Below are 17,451 nucleotides of genomic sequence, written 5' to 3' on the forward strand. Positions count from 1 at the left end.
TTCACAGATGGCACGATTGTGTGTGTATGTAGAAAATCCCAAAGAATCTACACGCACAAAAAAACTATTGGAATTAATAAGCTACTGAAGCAGGGTTCCAGGATACAAGGTCAATATACCAATGCCAACAGCTTTTCTATACACCAGTAATGAACAACTAGAATCTGGAATTAAAAAAAAATACCACAAAAAACTTACATATAAATCTAACAAAATATGCACAAGATCTGTATGAGGAAAACTACAAAACTCTGACGAAAGAAATTGAAGACGATCTAAATAAATGGAGATATATTCCATGAACATGGATAGGAAGACTCAAAATTGCTCAGATGTCAGTTGTTCCCATCTTGATCTACAGATTCAGTGCAAGCCTAATAAAAATTCTACCAAGTTATTTTGTGGATATGATAAACTGATTTTAAAGTTTAAATGGAAAGGCAAAAGACCCAGAACAGCCAACACAATATTGAATGAGAACAAAGTTGGAGGTTTGAAACTACCCCACTTCAAGACTTACTATAAAACTAGACTAAAAATTACAGTGTGGTAATGGTGAAAGAATAGAAAAATAAACCAATAGAACAGAATAGAGCACCAAAAACAGACCCACATAAATAGTCAACTGATCTTTGACTAGAAGCAAAGGCAATTCAAAAGAGAAAGAAAAGTCTTTCTTTCTCCATATCTCGACAAATGGAGCTGGAACAACTGGACATCCAAAGGCAAAAAATGAGCTGACACAGACCTATACCTCCCGTAACAATTAACTCTAAATAGATCATACACTCATATGTAAAATGCAAAACTACAAGACTTGTAAAAGGGAAGACATGGAAAATTGAGGTGACTTTGGGTTTGGCAATGAATTTTTAGATACAACATCAAAAGCACGATCCAAGAAAGAAGAAAATTGACATATTGGGCTTTACTTAAAAACTTCTGCTCTATAAAAGACATCATTAAGAGAGTGAAGATAAGCCACAGACTGGAAAAAAATATTTGCAAAACATATACCTGATAAAAGACTGGTATCTGAAATATGCAAAAAACTCTTAAAGCTGAAGAATAATAAATAACCCCGTCAAAATATGGACAAAAGATCTGAACAGACACTTCGCCAAATAAGATATCAGTGGCAAATAAGCATATGAAAAGACGCTCAATATCATACGTCATTAGTGAATTGCATATTGAAACAACGATATAGCACTCCACATCTATTAGAATAGGTAATTCCAAAACAATGATAACACCAAATGCTGGTGAGGATGTGGAGTAATAAGAACTCTGATTCACTGCTGACTGGAATGTAAAATGGGACATCCACTTTGGAAGACAGTTTGACAGTTTCTTACAAAACTACAAACCAGCAATTATGCACCTTGGTATTCACCCAAATGAGCTGAAGACTTAATGTCCACACAAAGACCTGCACCCAAATGTTTATAACAGCTTTATTCACAATTGCCAAAACTTGGAAGTAACCAAGATGTCCCTCAATAGGTGAATCGAAAAACAAACTGTGGTACATCGATAAGACGAAATATTATTCAGTGCTAAAATGAAACAAACTATCAAGCCACAAAAAGACAGGGAGGCAACTGAGATGCATATTGCTAAAGGAAAAAGCCTGACAATCTGAAAAAGGTACATACTATATTATTCCAACTATATGACAATTTGGAAAAAGCAAACCTATGGAGATAATAGAAAGATTAGTAGTTGCCAAAAGTTCAAGGGAAGGGAGAAAGAGTAGAGCATAAGGGACTTCTAGGGCAGTTACACTTTCTCTATGATACGGGTAAATACATGTCATTATGTATTTGTCAAAAATTCTTAATATAAAACTCAAAGAGTGAACCTTAATGTAGACTATGAACTTTCATTAATAATAACGTTATCAGTACTGGTTCATCAGTTGTAACAAATGTACCACACTAAGACAAGATGTTAATAAGGGAAACTGGGTTAATGGTAAGGAGAGCTAGATAAGCGGGGACATATGGCAATTTGTTGTACTCTCCACTCAATTTTTCTGTAACCTAAAACTGCTCTAAGAAACAAAAATGTCTATTAATTAAAAAAAGTCAACCATCAAAAATGAAAGGAAGGAAGAATCAAAGTCACATTTACTTTTCCCTGCAGTCAACTATAGTGATCCCAAAATATGTGTGCAAATCTAGACCCCAAAAACTCTCTACTATTTTTCACGATAATTTGTGAAAAGCCAGATCGCAACACAAGCTTATGGAAGATTTGTGAAAATGAAACATAAGCACAAAAGGTAGTTGGTTTTAAAGTCAGTTAAGACAGAGAATGTATAAAATAAAGTAAAAGTCTCTGCGAAACAAAAAGAATAGGCAAAATAGGCAAAAACTGCTTTAAGAGATTGTGACTCTAGAGGAATGTTTGCAAAACAAGAGACCATAATTCAAGGGAAATGTTGGCTACTTTAAAAATACTTTAATTCATCTGTTTCTTGTTGTTTTTAAAGAAATCAAATGCTTCAAGAACACTGATATAGGGAAGAATGAAAACTTTTCATATTTATTTTCTCTTCTCAACACTGACCACAGCACTATTCAAGAATGTAATAACCCCCAGAAGTTGACAGGAGATTTCTGCAATATAAAGCAAATAAACATGACATTATTTTATGAGGTACTTAATATAACCGAAAGATGTTAGTTAAATATGATTTCTTTTAAAAGTACATGAAGGTCAGCCCGATGGCCTAGTGGTTCAAGTTCAGCATGCTCCACTTTGGTGACCCAGATTCAGTTCCCAGGCAGGAATCCACACCACTCTTGTCTATTAGTTGCCAAGCTGTGGTGGTGGCTCAAAGGGAAAAAAAAAAAAAAAAAAAAAGAGGAAGATTGGCAACAGATGTTAGCTCAAAGTGAATCTTCCTCAGCGAAAAAAAAAAAAAAGAGTACACAACAAAACTCTATGACCCTAATCATGTGTAGAAACATAGTTTAAAAAGACTAAAATTATATATGTCAACATTTCAACAGAATTATTTCCAGGTGCAGGGAATATAAGTGATTTTCATTTTTCCTTTATCACTTTTACACTGAATATATATGACCTTTTTTCTAACTTTAAAAAATAATTATTGCACATTTAAACCAAGTACTATATCACATAATTTGACTATATAAAGTTATCAGTGCAGTGACACTAAAAGTTTTAACTTTTAAACATGTCACACATATAAAATCTGTTGCAATGTAAATTTTTAAATACATGATGCTCACTAGACATTGCATCAGAGTAGTGCTATAACACATCAGACATGATATAAACAACTGAAATGTAATGTCTGTTAGTTGTAACCCAGCTTTTAGAGGAAATATTTTTAGTATTTACTCACTATAAAGTAAGTTGACTGAAATATATACACAAACCTAGAAGTGATTATTTTAAGACAGTAATATAAGTTGATATTTCTGGGTCATCTATATAAAATGTGCATATTTTCATAAATAGAAAGATGAAAGCACACTGGAGAAAGTGACCATGTGCACGTGTGTGCCAAAAGAAAAGCTAACATACTAAGAACTTTAATCTTGCCAAGTCTGACCTTAACTTCTTGGTCAAACCTTCATACTAATCTCAATTCCTACACTAATCAAGGGAGCAGTAAAAGACTAAGATTTTGTTGTGTTTTTATTGGAGGTGAGGAGGAAGACTGGGAGAAGAATGTGAGATTAAGTGAAAAAGAAATTATGAAAAACTAGCAAACCAAATACATGTCTATTTGAAGATAAACACATAGGATTTGGAGTGAACAGGGGGAATAAAACTGAAATAAATGAATAGGGAACAATTGTCAATTCCAGATTTCATCTACCTCCTAGCTGATAATCTTCAACCCTTATCTTATTTTCCCATTTAAGCATTTAGCAAAAATACACAAAGCTATTCAGTCTCATCAGCCAATCTTGTCCAAATAGGATAAACACTAACATCAAGGTCAGTTAATGACCAATACTTTAATTTGGGCTAGAATTAATCAACAAAGCCACCTTCAAAAGGCCTACAGTGCTAAAATGGTTAAAATTAAATGGAAGCCTCTATCCTATTCCATCAGAAGATGAGAGATTCTAGAAAGGGTAATAGAGAAGGACAACACACTGGGGGATACCATTGACAGTTAAAAGGTGAGGGTACCACAGATTAAAAACAGAATTGAATGTTGAGATTCCTCAGCTCTCTGCTTTCACTTGGTTCTCAGAGCACTGGCAATCACATCTATATCTTGGAGCAGGGTTTCTCATAAACACTACTGACATTTTGAGCTGGTTAATTCTTTGTTGTGGGTGGCTGTCCTGTGCACAATAGTACACACAGCTTCTGTCCACCAGTTTTCAGTAGCAAACAACTCTTGATAATTACATATGTCTCTAGACACTGCCAAATGTTTCCTGGGGGTCATACTGTCACAGTTGAGTACCTCTGACTTAGAAGCAGGAGACTGGAAAATCCTTCCCTTGGACTCTCATTAGCCCAAGAAAAAAGGCTTCCAAAAACCTAAAGAAATTGACATCAGGGTTTTTTCCCCCAAAAATATGCGCAAACCAAATCTTTTCAAAGTGAGAACCATGGATGGCTAGCAAGCCCCAGTCAAGTTCACAGAGACCTGAAATAGCTTTCTGATGCCCCTTACGTAAATTTGAACACACAATCAAGGATCAGAAGATAGCTGAGGAAAGCCTCCGAAATAAGAGACCAAAATATACTAACAGAAGGAATAAACTTAGAGAAAACAGAATAAAGCAGGGAGAAATCAACTACAAGACAAAACTTTAAATCTATAAAGAAAAAAAAATACCACGATGCCATGAAAAAAATGCAGATATTGAAAAAGGGCTCCTGGAAATTAAAATATGATAGCAGAAATGAAAGTCTCAAAGGTTTGAAAAGTTAAGTAAATTTCCCAGAAAGTGTGAACCAGACTGAAAAAAGATGAAAATGAGAAAAAAGAAATAGATCCAGGAGCACAATGTCTAATTGCAGTTCCTGAACCAAAAACAGAGAGGCAAGGAAATTACAGAGAAAGCATCAGAAACTTTCTCAAAGCTGAGGGCCAGACTGAAAGAACCTATGAAATGCACAGCAAAGTGGATGCCTATAAGACTCATAAGTTACTTTGCATCATTGTGACATTTCAGAACACTGTGTACAACAAATAGAAGATTCTATACACTTCAAACAAAAAGGCTGTAAAAACTTACATAGGGGAGAAAAAACTGAAGTGTAAACTGTTGAAAGTAAGAACAGTTTCAGATTTTATATGAGACACTAAGAATTCCTTCACAAATCTGAAGAAAAACATTTCCAACTTAGAATTCTACACCCAGTCAAATTAACAGTCATGATAAAAACAAATACAGGAACATAATGCCTCAAAATAATTGCCTCTCAGACAGCTACTGGAGACTGTGACCAAACAAAATCAGGGAGTACAGAAGACAAAGAATTATGTGGGATATAGGAAACAGATGATCCATCATAGGATAGTGCCACATAGGGGTAACCGTACCAAACAGTCAGCCTAAAACATGGATCAGAATGTTCTAGGAGAAATTTCCTGATGATGGTTAAACTGATAAAAATAAGTGATACTTCTGAACCTACGTAGAAAATACGCTGACAACTAGCAGATAGTTTTGGACTGAATTAATCATAAAAATTGAGAAAATATACAGACACTGAATGGTTATCTACCAAAAACTAAGGTGTCAGTGGAACAGTGGGGGAGTGGTTGGGGTGTTTGTGGAAAAAATGTAAATTTACACCTTCCATAATGGGAAGTCAACAGATAATGCCTAAAATGAAAAACTCAAGAGGCAGCAATATAGACATTATTCAGAATTATGAAGGTAGATACCAAAAGAATCAGCTAAAGAAAGTTTAAAAAGTTTGCCCCTAGAGAAGAGGAAATGGAGGCTGTAACAGCTACACTGTCCAACATCACACCCTTCCTGGGGCCTGAGCAAGGTGAAGGGCCAAAGACCCAAACATTTCAGTTTATCATGATGCCACTCTGATGGACAATATTCTGGAGAATCAACTCTACGACAAATAGGAAGGAGCTGTTTTTAATAATAAGTCAAGTAAATGTAGTTGATTCTTCAAGCATGTGTTCTTTTACACTCAAAACTGTTACTTAAAAAAAGAGAGAGAGAAGAAACAAACTACTTAAAAATATTTTCTAAATTTTAATTAACTTGCCTTCTTTACCATAGAGGCCAATGTGATCTAAAAAAGTTTAAACTAACGTACAACTGAAGTTAAAACACACAATTTTGGCTAGAATGAGAAAGATGTTGAAATAAAATCTCAAAAATTAAAAAGAAGAGAGAGGATAAGGGTTCTATTTATTGAAATGGCAGATCTGACCAATCTTCCTGCTGAAGCCAACAAAAAAAACCTTCATAATAAAAACAATGAAATAAGGTAACATGAAATTACATGCCAAAATCCAGCAGAAAGTAAGCCAGAGAAATAAACCATAGTCCCCATCACTTTTGTCCTGAGGACTTTTACCTATCCAGAAGGAAAGGCTGAGAAACAAGAAGAAAGGCTGAGCTACTGGTAGCTTTGCTGGGCTATAGGGAAAAAAATCAAAGCACAGGACCCATCAAACCTGGGAACTCAAATAAATAAATCATCACCCAATTTAAGTTGAGATCTTCAGGGTAATATCATCATGATATGCAATAATCGGAAGTAAAACAGAACTCATATGACTTGAAGCCCTGCTTAACGTCATATGTATAACAGAATAATCCCGAGTGTTGAACATGAGGTAAGTGATTTGGGACTGGTAGAATCCCTAAGCATCTTTCCTAGGAAAACATGCCTTTCAAGAAACATATCATTACCCTGGGACTCACATATTCCTATAATTTTTGAAATGTAACAACCAGCACACAAGCACACAAGAAAAAAAAATTATGAACCAGCAGAAACAGACCCACAAAAATTCAGAAACTGAAATTATCAGTGACAGATAAAAAATTAACTACATATACTATGCCAATAAAAGCCACAATTGCAATTTTCTAGCAAATAGATAGAAACAGTAAGAGTGAACACAGGTGATACATTTCTTAAAGAGACACTGATCCACAGATTCAAGAATTCCAATGAACCCAAAATAGGAAGAAAAAATCCACACAAAAACACCATGAAGAAATGGCAGAAAACGTAACACAAAGAAAACATCTTAAAAGATGGAATTTCTTTCAAAGCAGCAAAAATTAGACTGACAGCTGACTTCTCAAACACAAGAATGGAAGAAGAAAACGAGTGGAACATTATCTTCGAGATACTGAAAAACAACCACAATCCTGAAATTTAATACCTCTGAAACATTCTTCAAGGCTGAAGATGAAATAAAGACACTGTAAGATAAGCAAAAAATTATGGCCATCAGCATGCCTGCATTAAGGAACTTTTAAGAGTGTACTTTGGCACAAGAAAAAGATCACTAAAGAAAATTCAGAGAGACAAGAAAAACTGAAGAACACCAAAAGTGGTAAATATATAGGAATATATAACTAAACATCGATGGTAAAGAACAGTGCTATCCAACAGAAATACAATACCACCCATATGTGTAATTTAATATTTTCTAGTACTCACATTAAAAAAGGTAAAACAAGGTGAAATTACTTTACTATAACTTCAACATTTAACCACAATGAAAACCTGAGGTATTTTACAGTGTTTTCATAAAAGTCTTAGAAATCTGATGTTTATTTGACATTTCAGAAAAAGACAATCCATATGCTAAACTGTCATAAAAAATACTTAATCTTTATAAAGTTTACAGTTGAGAAAGTAAATTTACATACCCAAGTTATTCCAAATACACTGAAGGGTTTTCTAACAATTGAATCAAGTACCAATTTCAAATTTAAATTAACACTACGTAACACTAAAACTTCAGTTCCTCAGTAACACTAGTCACATTTCAAGTGTTCAATAGCCACATGCAGCTAATGGCTACTGTATTGGAAAGCATAAGTATAGAATCTTTTCCCTGGAGTTAAAATTACAAATCAAGTTCAAACAATAATAATAACACATAAACTAGTAAGAAACAAAATGGAGATAAAGTTATTATCCAAGAAATGAGAAATGCTCCAAGCACAGAGAAGATATTTGGCACAGTGCTCACATCTTTAAGAAAAATCTAGACAACCCCACAGAAAAACTTGGCAAGAGACTTAAAAAGACAATTCAAAGAAGAAATCCAAAGAGCCAATAAACTTTGAAAAATCACTCAACCTTATTAATAACTAGGGAACTTCAAATTAAAACAATATAAAGCTACATTCGTTAGGTTGGCAAAAATGAAAAACAACTCTTGGTGAGACTGTAGACAAAAGGGATCTATCATATACTGTTGGTGGGAATACAAATGATATATCCACTTTTGAAAAGTTTGGCATTATCTACACTCCGCAAAAATACATGCTATGTGCATAAAAACACATGTATAATAACATTCATAGAGCACTATTCATAACTGCTAAAACCGGACACAATCCAAACGTCGATTAATATCAGATTGAATTGCAGTTTATTCAGAAAAAGACTTAGTACACTATATTTACTCTACTATAGATATTATTATAAAGCAATGAAAATATATGAACTAAAGCTAAATGTACTAACAGGGTTAAATATTAGCAACATGAGAGAAAAATTATACATAATGTATAATTCATCTACATATAGTTAAAATACAGGCAAAACTAATCTATATTGTTTAGGAATGCTGACAGAGGTGGTCAAAAAAATACTTGAACTAAAAGTAGGAAATAACTACCAGAAAAATCCAGATAGTTAACCTCTGGGAGTGGTGAGGAGGGAGGAACAATCAGGATGGATGTCAGGAGGAGCATGTCCCTGGTACCAGCAATGTTCTAGTTCTTGACTTTGGTAGTAATTATAGTGTTCACTTTATAATTATTCGTTATGCTGCATACCTATGATCCATGCACTTTTTTGCATATTTAATTTTTTTCATAAAAAAGACTTTTAAAGTATCTAAGGCACTTTCAATGCTCTGCTATAATTTTTTCGTTGTCATAGAGTGGTAAACACTTGGTTTCAATATAAAGTAAATTTTAAGGCACAGATGTCTAGCTTTTATGCCACTGGACAAGATTACTGCACACACATAAAGTAGTAAGCAGTAGGCACTGATACATAAATAAGGTCCACTGCCAAAACGTGTAAGTAAAACGTAGAAAATAAGTAGTAACATTAACTGATAGTGTACCCTAAAGGATCCATTAGAGAAATAAAGAATACCAACTAAACATGGGGAATTTTAGATTCTTGGTATTAAAAGAAACCACACATGGGTGATAATCCTTCAAAATACCTTTACAAAAGAAGGTAACTGAAAGATTGGAATGGTTTAAGACTGTATGAACTGAATGTGAAAAAGAAAGTGCTATTTTACTAAGAAAGTTTTACTAATGTAAATTCATGACTCCTTTCCTGAATATTTTGAATTAATCCTGATCTAAGGGAAACATTTCCAGCAAATATAGGCAGCATTTAATTGACAAACCAAAGGCTCTAAATCCGAGGCTAGTCACCAAAATACGAATTTAAAAATCTCTCATCTATATTATAGAAAGGGAAAACTTTGATATGTCCCGTCTCTATCAACCGTACCACTCAACACCAAGGACTACAAAATCCCATATCCCTCTGAGAACAGGCATAGGCGCTGTGTTGCAGCAACAACGCAAGACATGGAGGGAAATTCCACTCAAGACTTCCCAGCCTGCTCCCTCCCCAAAGCCACTCCAGAATTCCAGAGAGGGTAGCGACGTAAGGATTGACGGTCCTAATACCCCATATAAGCAATGCATCTGAAGCCAGAAGTTGTCAAAAGTCACACATAGAGCTTGTCTCTCTACCTGAACAGATGCCCTGCCCTGAACTGAAGAAGCAGTCGCCAGTCATTTGCCGAGGCTCCAGAATTCCCATTCTTACACCAGGACCATCACATTCCTTAGGCATCATTGGCTGTCACTACCCCGCTACACATCTAGTCTGTCTCACCAGGACTCCTCACGCTCGTCAGGGATTTGTTGGCGGGCTCACAGGGAGGCCACGGAGCCAGAAGGAGCCCGCCTGATTTCTGGCCTGCCTGGCCTAGACAAGCCTGCTCCGCTTCCCGTATTTCCAGTCTCCACAGCCTTCCGTCCTCTCTCTTTCGATTCGCCTTTTGCCACGGGCGCCCTGGCCTTCGTTCTGAGGCCAACCTATCCCGTTACCTCTCACACAAAAGCCTGCCCTTACCAGGGCAGAACGGGAGATCTAGCGACCACGGAATCGCTCCACAAGCTCCCGTCGCCGCGCAGCTTGGTCGACTTCACCTGACGCTGCCAACAGTGCACCACTACTCCCGGCAGGCCCCGCGCCTGCACCGCCTCTGCCCCCCCCCCGCCCCGCCCCCCCGCCCAAACACGTGACCTCCTTTCGCCTCCGTCCACGCCCACTTCCGTTCCTCCACTTTCCCTTAGGAGGGAGGAGGGAGCTGGGGCTGTTAAAGAGTAGCGACTTCCTCCTCCTCCCCGCCCCCGCCCCTCTACCCCCTGCTACAATGTCTTCCGGGTCGCGAGCGCCTCGGAGGCTTCTGGGAAACCATCTCATTTCCTCCCCTCCCCCTCCTCCTGCCTTCAACCAACCAGCCTCCCGTCAGAGAGGGACATGCGCAGTGAGTGCCTCCCGTCTCTTCTACCCGAACCCCCCCTCCCCCCCCAAGCAGAGAGACCCCAGCAGCAGCAGCAGCTGATGATGAAGAGAGAGGCAGTGGCAGAGGGGGGGCACCTTTTATTTCTATTTTTAAAGGGACAGGACACTAATTTTACCCCACTTCAACCTTGAATTGAGGGGGCTGGGGGGAAGGCGGCTGAGTTCCTTCCCCCACCCTCCAGCCCTAAGCCCTGAGAGGGGGATTGAGCCTGAGAGAGAAGGAGTTTCTTCTTCTTCGAAAACCCCCATCCACGACTACTACCCCCTCACCCCTCCACTAGCCTCCCTCCCGAGCCCCCTCCACCCTCCTCCTCTTTGGCCGTGAGAGGAGGAGAGAAAGAGACCAAAAGCCTCTTAGCAACACAGACCCTTCTCTGCTGCTGCTGCTGCTGCTGCTGCTGCTACTGCTGCTGCTTGGCCCTGGCTGGAGACATCTCACTACACCCAGGAGCAGCCACTTCCCCAGCTCTCCTCCTCCTTCGCCTCCTCCTCCTCCACTCCCCCCTTTATTACCCTTTGTGTCATCCTCCACAGCTCCAGGGAAGGCACTCAAAAGTGGGGGGCAGGAAAGGTAAGTGTGTCTGTGGGGGCTTCCTTGCCTTCCCCTGGCTCTGACTTTCACTCCGGGGCAACAGTAGCACCAAACCACATACGCAGTGGAGCTCCGGGGTGAGGAGGGGGTGGTGCTGGGTGGGGGGGGGGGGGGAGTGAAGGAGGGGTTGGAGTGGGGAGGGGTGTGTGAGGTGGGTGCCCATCCTGTCAGAGGAGGAAGGGCACTTTTATTTTTATTTGCTGTTGTCAAAAGTGGTTTCTCTCCTCCAGCTAACATCTGATTGTGTGTTGCTCCAGTGGGGGAGCATACAAAAACAACCCCCTCCTTCCTCCAATGAGGCGCCAGGGAAAGAGACAGAAAGAGGCACACTTTCTAGATGTCACTTAAAAAATTTTCATTTGGAGAGCTTTTTTCCTTTTTCCTCAGGAAAAGCTCCACTGCATTTGTTTCTGAGTGGGAAAATGTCGGGAACTGGATTGTATTGGAAGTGCTTATCCATTTGTAGACCTGAGTGTTTTCCCCTTTTTGGTTCTGTATGTGATTTGGATATTGACCTCAGTGTTGGAACAGACTTGATTGGTTTTTGCTTTCTGGGTTTAATTTTTCTTTTTTCGATTTGTCTGACCGGCATATAAAATTTCAATTTTTTAATTGATAGAGGCCTTTGGTTAGGTTCTGACTTGTATTATTGCTTTTTTTGTTACATATTTGTTTGATCTATCAGCATATAAAGTTCAAAGCTTAAAATGATTGAAGTTTAAATACCTCTGGTATTGTTTCTCCTGACATACGTTCTTGAAATTTATTCTCCCTAAGATGAGAATATTAGCTATTTCCTAATTAATCTGGTTATTTTTCTCATCTTTGTAACTTGTCTGAACAAGTAATCCCCATTGAAAACTTTATGTTGTTCTGGCTTCATGGAAAGCCAAACCTCTCCATCAATAGTTTGCTGGATTGGTACCACTTTCAGTTTTAACTGAATTATTTATTTACTGTTGTAAATTGAGATGAGTTTTTCATCTCTTGGGGTACTGAACCAAATTGCTCGCTATATATGGGAGGAGACAAATTTCTAAAATATATTTTCATGAGTCAAAGAAATCATGGAGTTGTAGTTAGTATATTCATTGTAGTTAGATATACACTGAAAGATAAATCCGTATTTAGGTTTATAGAACAACAATCTTGATAAAAATTACTAGTTTCTGTTTTTACATGGTATGTTCTTAGTGAATGGCTTTCAAATTCAGTGCTGTATTTTATTTCACAAATGCTAGAAAGTATGTTTCTGATATAGGCCTTTTACTAGGGCTTACATTGGAAAGTGGTATTTTGTTTAATACATGCGTTTCTTTATCCTTTCCTTAAAAATGGATGCACACATTCGTATAGACTCATACACTCTCTTGCTCTCTCTCACACCCATTTTTGTAACTGCATTGGTATCTCTGATCCCATAATTTATGTCAGCAAAAAATACACTTCTGTAAAGCAGCAATTTTGTGATCAGACTGGCAATATGAAAACAGCAATTTGATCAACTAGAAAGATGTGCAGAAAAATAAATCTAAAAGGATCTTTGACATAAATATTATAAAGACATGATAATACTTTTAATTTTTTATTTTCTTGATGATAAAGCCAAAACATAATATACTCACATTTTAGTTGCAGAAAAGCATTGCATATGTAGAAACTTGTTCTGTAAAATTTAATTACCAACTGTGTGCAAAAGTAGACATTTACATAGGGGAAAAAAACTGTGTAGCAGTAAACAATATGGTCTTATTTCTCTTCTTTCTGTTATAAATTTGAGCAGTTTCTTACCTTTCTCTGAGGTGTAATTGGTGCACTTAGGCAGAAATCTGTGCTAGTTCAAGTTTTCCTCTCAACATCAGTACTACTACTCCAGGTCCACCTAGGATTTCTTGTCCTCACCTGAATACCTCAGCAACCTTAGTGTAAAAGATAGAAAATAAAATTTGGTGAAGAAATACATTTTAAGTAAAGCGAATCGTAGGTAATTGGGGTGATAGTTGCCCAGTAAGCAGCTGAGTGAAAATTTACAGTGTTGAGAATAATACCTTTGCTAACTTTGTTTCTGTTTTCCCTTGAACACGTTCTTTATCCCACCACCCCCATATGGTTTGAAGATTCCAGACTTCCTCTCAGTTGAATAATGATTTACATTTGGCAAACCTTTTATTTTTATTATGTTTTATTTTTTAATATTAAGATATAGTTTAGGATTGTAATTTTTAATTGGGTGATATCTTGGAGGTCACTTTATCCAACTCTTCATTTGCCAAATTGCCAAAGTTCAGAGAGCTTGAGGAACTTGCCCAGGGTTCCAAGGCTTATAAGTGGGCAGAACATGGATCAGAGAACTCAGGTCTGTCCATATTCACTATACTACTACTTGACTTTCCTTTTTCAGAAATGAAACTATTGTCCAAAATTCTGTGTATAGCACTTAAAGGTTTTGTGTGGAGGCATATTCTTCTAAGAATATTTAGATAAATAACTTTAAAGCCATAATTTTGTCCATTTTTAATTCAATAATTTGCTGTTGATTTTTTTAAGAGGTTGATTTTTTTAATAAGATGTCTCTTATTGTAGGTTATTACTATTTTGAGAATTATTTCAGCTTTCCCTAATACTTATTTTTCCCCACTTCTGATTAATCAGTAAATATACTTCTTACTCTTGTATTAAGAACCTATATATGTAAGAAGAATGCATATTGTTTTATAAATGTTTACTTGTGAGTCTTGCTCTACGAACTTCTTAAAGGCTAAGGTTTTTGTCTTGTTAACGTTTACATCCCTCACAGCACAGTGTCTGGTGCACAGTAGGCTCTACTAGGTTTTTGTCATAGTTGATATCAGAGTTAGGCATATTTAAATTTCTTTACTCCCGTATGTGTGAATCCTTCCCTTTCCTCTTTTTTCCTTTCCTCCCTGCTATAATTTCCTCACTACCATGAAATTTTTTTTCTTTGTCTTTACTGAGGCTCTCACATTTTCTGATAGCCAAATTAAATCCTGTTAACAGTATGGTGCTCATACTAAGTAAAAACATATTCCCTCTAATCCTTGTACAGGATGCAGTTTGACAAAAGTGATTTATTTTAAATAAGAGATGATCAAAAAAATTCCTATTAAAAATATACTACCAAATATTCAGGATACACTTAAGTTTTATCTCATTGAGTGACTGGAGCAATAAGTTGTTGTAATGATTAGGCCGCTTTTACCAGCTCTATAAAGCAACTGTTACTTAGGTGACCTGTTTCCCTGACTTTGTTTTTTTGGTCCTTACCCAGACAATTATCAACTTTCCAGTTTTCTATGGATATGAAGATTTACTCCTAGTCATCAGTGGGACCCCATGAAGTCAGCCAGAAAGACTATGTCCAACTTATGTACCTTTGCAAACTTGTCTGAATTTTGAATGTATATGCAAAACAGATTGTACTTAGCTATTCATTAAACATCTATTGAGCATCTACTGTCTGTCAGGCACTGTGCTAGGCATCTGAGAAACAAAGATGGTCCCTACAGTTTAACATGAAGAGATATCTTAATTGTATTCCACAAGTGTGTTGGTCATATCTTGAAGTGTATTGGTCATACCTTTATTTTGATGGTTCTACCTAAATAAATTTTATGTGAACTAAGTGGATACCGTTAGGTGGAAAAATGCATGTTTAAGAAGGATATTACTGTGTTTTATTAAAATAGAAAAATATGGAGGAAAATTTTCCACTTAATACTGTATTCTGGGGATTTCTCTTCTGTATATGATTCACTCATTTGAGACCATGAGAACAGTCCATGTGTCTATCATTGCTGGTATTTTATTGCTATACACTTTTATTTGAAGATGACCAGCACTGTTCATTAAAGTATCTTATTAAATTATTCCGCCAAAACCTCACAAAACACAAAACTCTACAAACTTAAACTTTTTTTTAAAGTAACTTTTTTCTTTCTTTCTTCCTTTCTTTTTTTTTTTCTTCAGTGAGGAAGATTGGCCGTATGCTAACATCTGTTGCCAATCTTCCTCTTTTTGCTTGAGGAACATTGTCACTGAGCTAACATCTGTGCCAGTCTCCCTCTCTTTTCTATGTGGGACACCACCACAGCATGGCTTGATGAGTGGTATGTAGGTCTGCGCCACAGATCCAAACCCAGGAACCCTGGGCTGGCAAAGGGGAGTGCACAAACTTAACCACTATGCCACCGGGCTGGCCCCTAACTTTTTCTTTTTATATCTCATAACAGGTTATCTTTCATGGTTCATTGGAAGACATTGTACATTATAATTTTGAGCATTTAGTTATTTTCTACCATGGTTTAAGCTGACAGTGTGATTTAATTATCATGCAATAATTGTAGTATACACTATTTAGGTATTTTGGAATTTTTAATGTGTACTAGATATATTCCTCCAAGATCCTCATGAGAAACTTCCCAGTTCTACTTCTAAATCAGTTACAATTCTTAATTTTATTATGTGATATTATTTTTATAGCTGTAGTAAAATGAGTTGGAAGTTTCTTAGTCAATGGATGTTTCAAAAACAAAGAATACTATCTTGGTTCCTGTCATAGTTTTCATATGTAATTTAAAAGTATATTAGAGAGAAAGAGATTTCCTTTGCCCTCCTTAAAGTATACTTTTTAGAATGATAGTGATTCACAGTTTAAAAGAAGGAGGGAATCCGTTACTAGTACAGTATCTTGTGAAGGTAAATAGATTCCTGGATGGTCAATTCTGATCTTTTTTACATTCATTTTTAACTTTCTATTTTGGTAATAATCAGTTATCATTTATTATAAGTGCTTAGCACTATGGTAAGTATATATCAATCTAAATCAGTCCTTATAGTGGTCCCGTGTAACAAATGAGAAAACTTATTACTGAAAAAACAGCATTTAGTCCTAAAGCAGCAAAATACTACATCAGAGTAAATTCATGACACTTTTTAAATTCAAAACAGTCACAGTAAAGAGTTTTTATCAGTCAGAAAGTACTCTGACAAACGTTAGTAAAATCATGGTCCTAGTAGCTTATTGGTAGTGATGGAAAATTTCTAAAAGTTTGCAAGGACAGGAAAACAAACAAAAGACCCAATCCTTTATAAGGAACATAGATACAGACCAGTGTGCAACTTGAAATAAAATATACATAAAGTTATTCTTCTCTGTATGGCAAAAATAAGAACACTTACGCCATGTACATATTGAACTTCCTTTATCTTGCATGGAGTTGACATTTAGCATTTTTTATGTGAAGTTTGGGGGTTCCAATAATTTGTGACCCAATGAATAGTTATTTACTATAAAAGTTTTTATGTAACTCTGTTGATAGTGGAAAACCTTTAAAGAAAGGCTAGTTTATAATGCCTAGTGCTTTGGTACCTATATACACATAACTTATGGACCCTCTATCTTGCAGTATTTTCACAATTACTCCATTACACATAGAAGATTAAGTTTACTGTACTGTTTTTGATACTACTTAAAGTCAGAAATATTTTTAGTGTAAGAATGGACAACTTGGATTCTCTAGATGCCTAAATTATTATATAGTTGTTTTTTAAAGCAGCTACTGAATTGAACTACTTTTTGATCCAGCTAACCAGAGTTGATTTTTACATCCTTTGCTTTTAGGAGAAAAGAATAATTTTAAAAAATTCTATTTTATTAATCAAGTAACTTTCATATCCTTCCTAAGTAAATACACATTCATTCCATATTCTTACATTGACTCTATTAGCTTGTAAGTGTTATGTCAGTGCATTATGATTTGTAGAGTTTGGAAATATTTTTAAATGCTAAAGAAGTATTCTGTGTCGTCTTTTATATTTCAGAAAGGAAAGTTTGTAACAAATGTGGTTTCTTGCTTTTAAGAACAATCTGAATAATCCATGTGATAGAATGAGTCTGTGGTCCCAAATAATTTCCTTAGATAACCTAAAGGTAATTCAGTTAAAATTAAAGATTCTAACTCTTCAGCATTTCTGTTTGAGGTATTTCTATATCATGTAAGATTTCACAAGTTGGAATAACTCAGTATAACTCTTCAGAG

At 36.3% G+C, this 17,451-nt stretch overlaps 2 protein-coding genes across 64 annotated transcripts in view; one reads left to right on the forward strand and one right to left on the reverse strand.

The window, feature by feature from the left end:
* Window positions 1-11,471, reverse strand: part of ORC4 (origin recognition complex subunit 4) — a 77,695-nt gene extending 66,224 nt beyond the window's left edge. For 5 of the 41 annotated variants that reach the window (XM_070240881.1, XM_070240901.1, XM_070240892.1 and 2 more), the window contains exon 1: window positions 10,345-10,447. Coding sequence is in view for 3 of the 41 variants with exons in the window: in XM_070240871.1 (XP_070096972.1) it covers window positions 9,960-10,065 (106 nt within the window). In the remaining 38 variants the exon portion in view is untranslated. Of the gene's footprint in view, window positions 1-9,959; window positions 10,611-11,168; window positions 11,286-11,313 lie in introns of those variants that run through there. The other 36 variants (XM_023622558.2, XM_070240872.1, XM_070240898.1 and 33 more) reach the window with 28 other exon arrangements.
* MBD5 (methyl-CpG binding domain protein 5) overlaps window positions 10,533-17,451 on the forward strand; it is a 416,685-nt gene continuing 409,766 nt past the window's right edge. For 10 of the 23 annotated variants that reach the window (XR_011428206.1, XR_011428208.1, XM_070240846.1 and 7 more), the window contains exon 1: window positions 10,769-11,371. The gene's annotated coding sequence lies outside the window, so the exon portion shown is untranslated. Of the gene's footprint in view, window positions 11,372-17,451 lie in introns of all 23 variants that reach the window. The other 13 variants (XM_070240855.1, XM_070240850.1, XM_070240859.1 and 10 more) reach the window with 7 other exon arrangements.

Source organism: Equus caballus, chromosome 18 (assembly GCF_041296265.1).
Source record: "Equus caballus isolate H_3958 breed thoroughbred chromosome 18, TB-T2T, whole genome shotgun sequence".
NCBI classification, from domain to species: domain Eukaryota; kingdom Metazoa; phylum Chordata; class Mammalia; order Perissodactyla; family Equidae; genus Equus; species Equus caballus.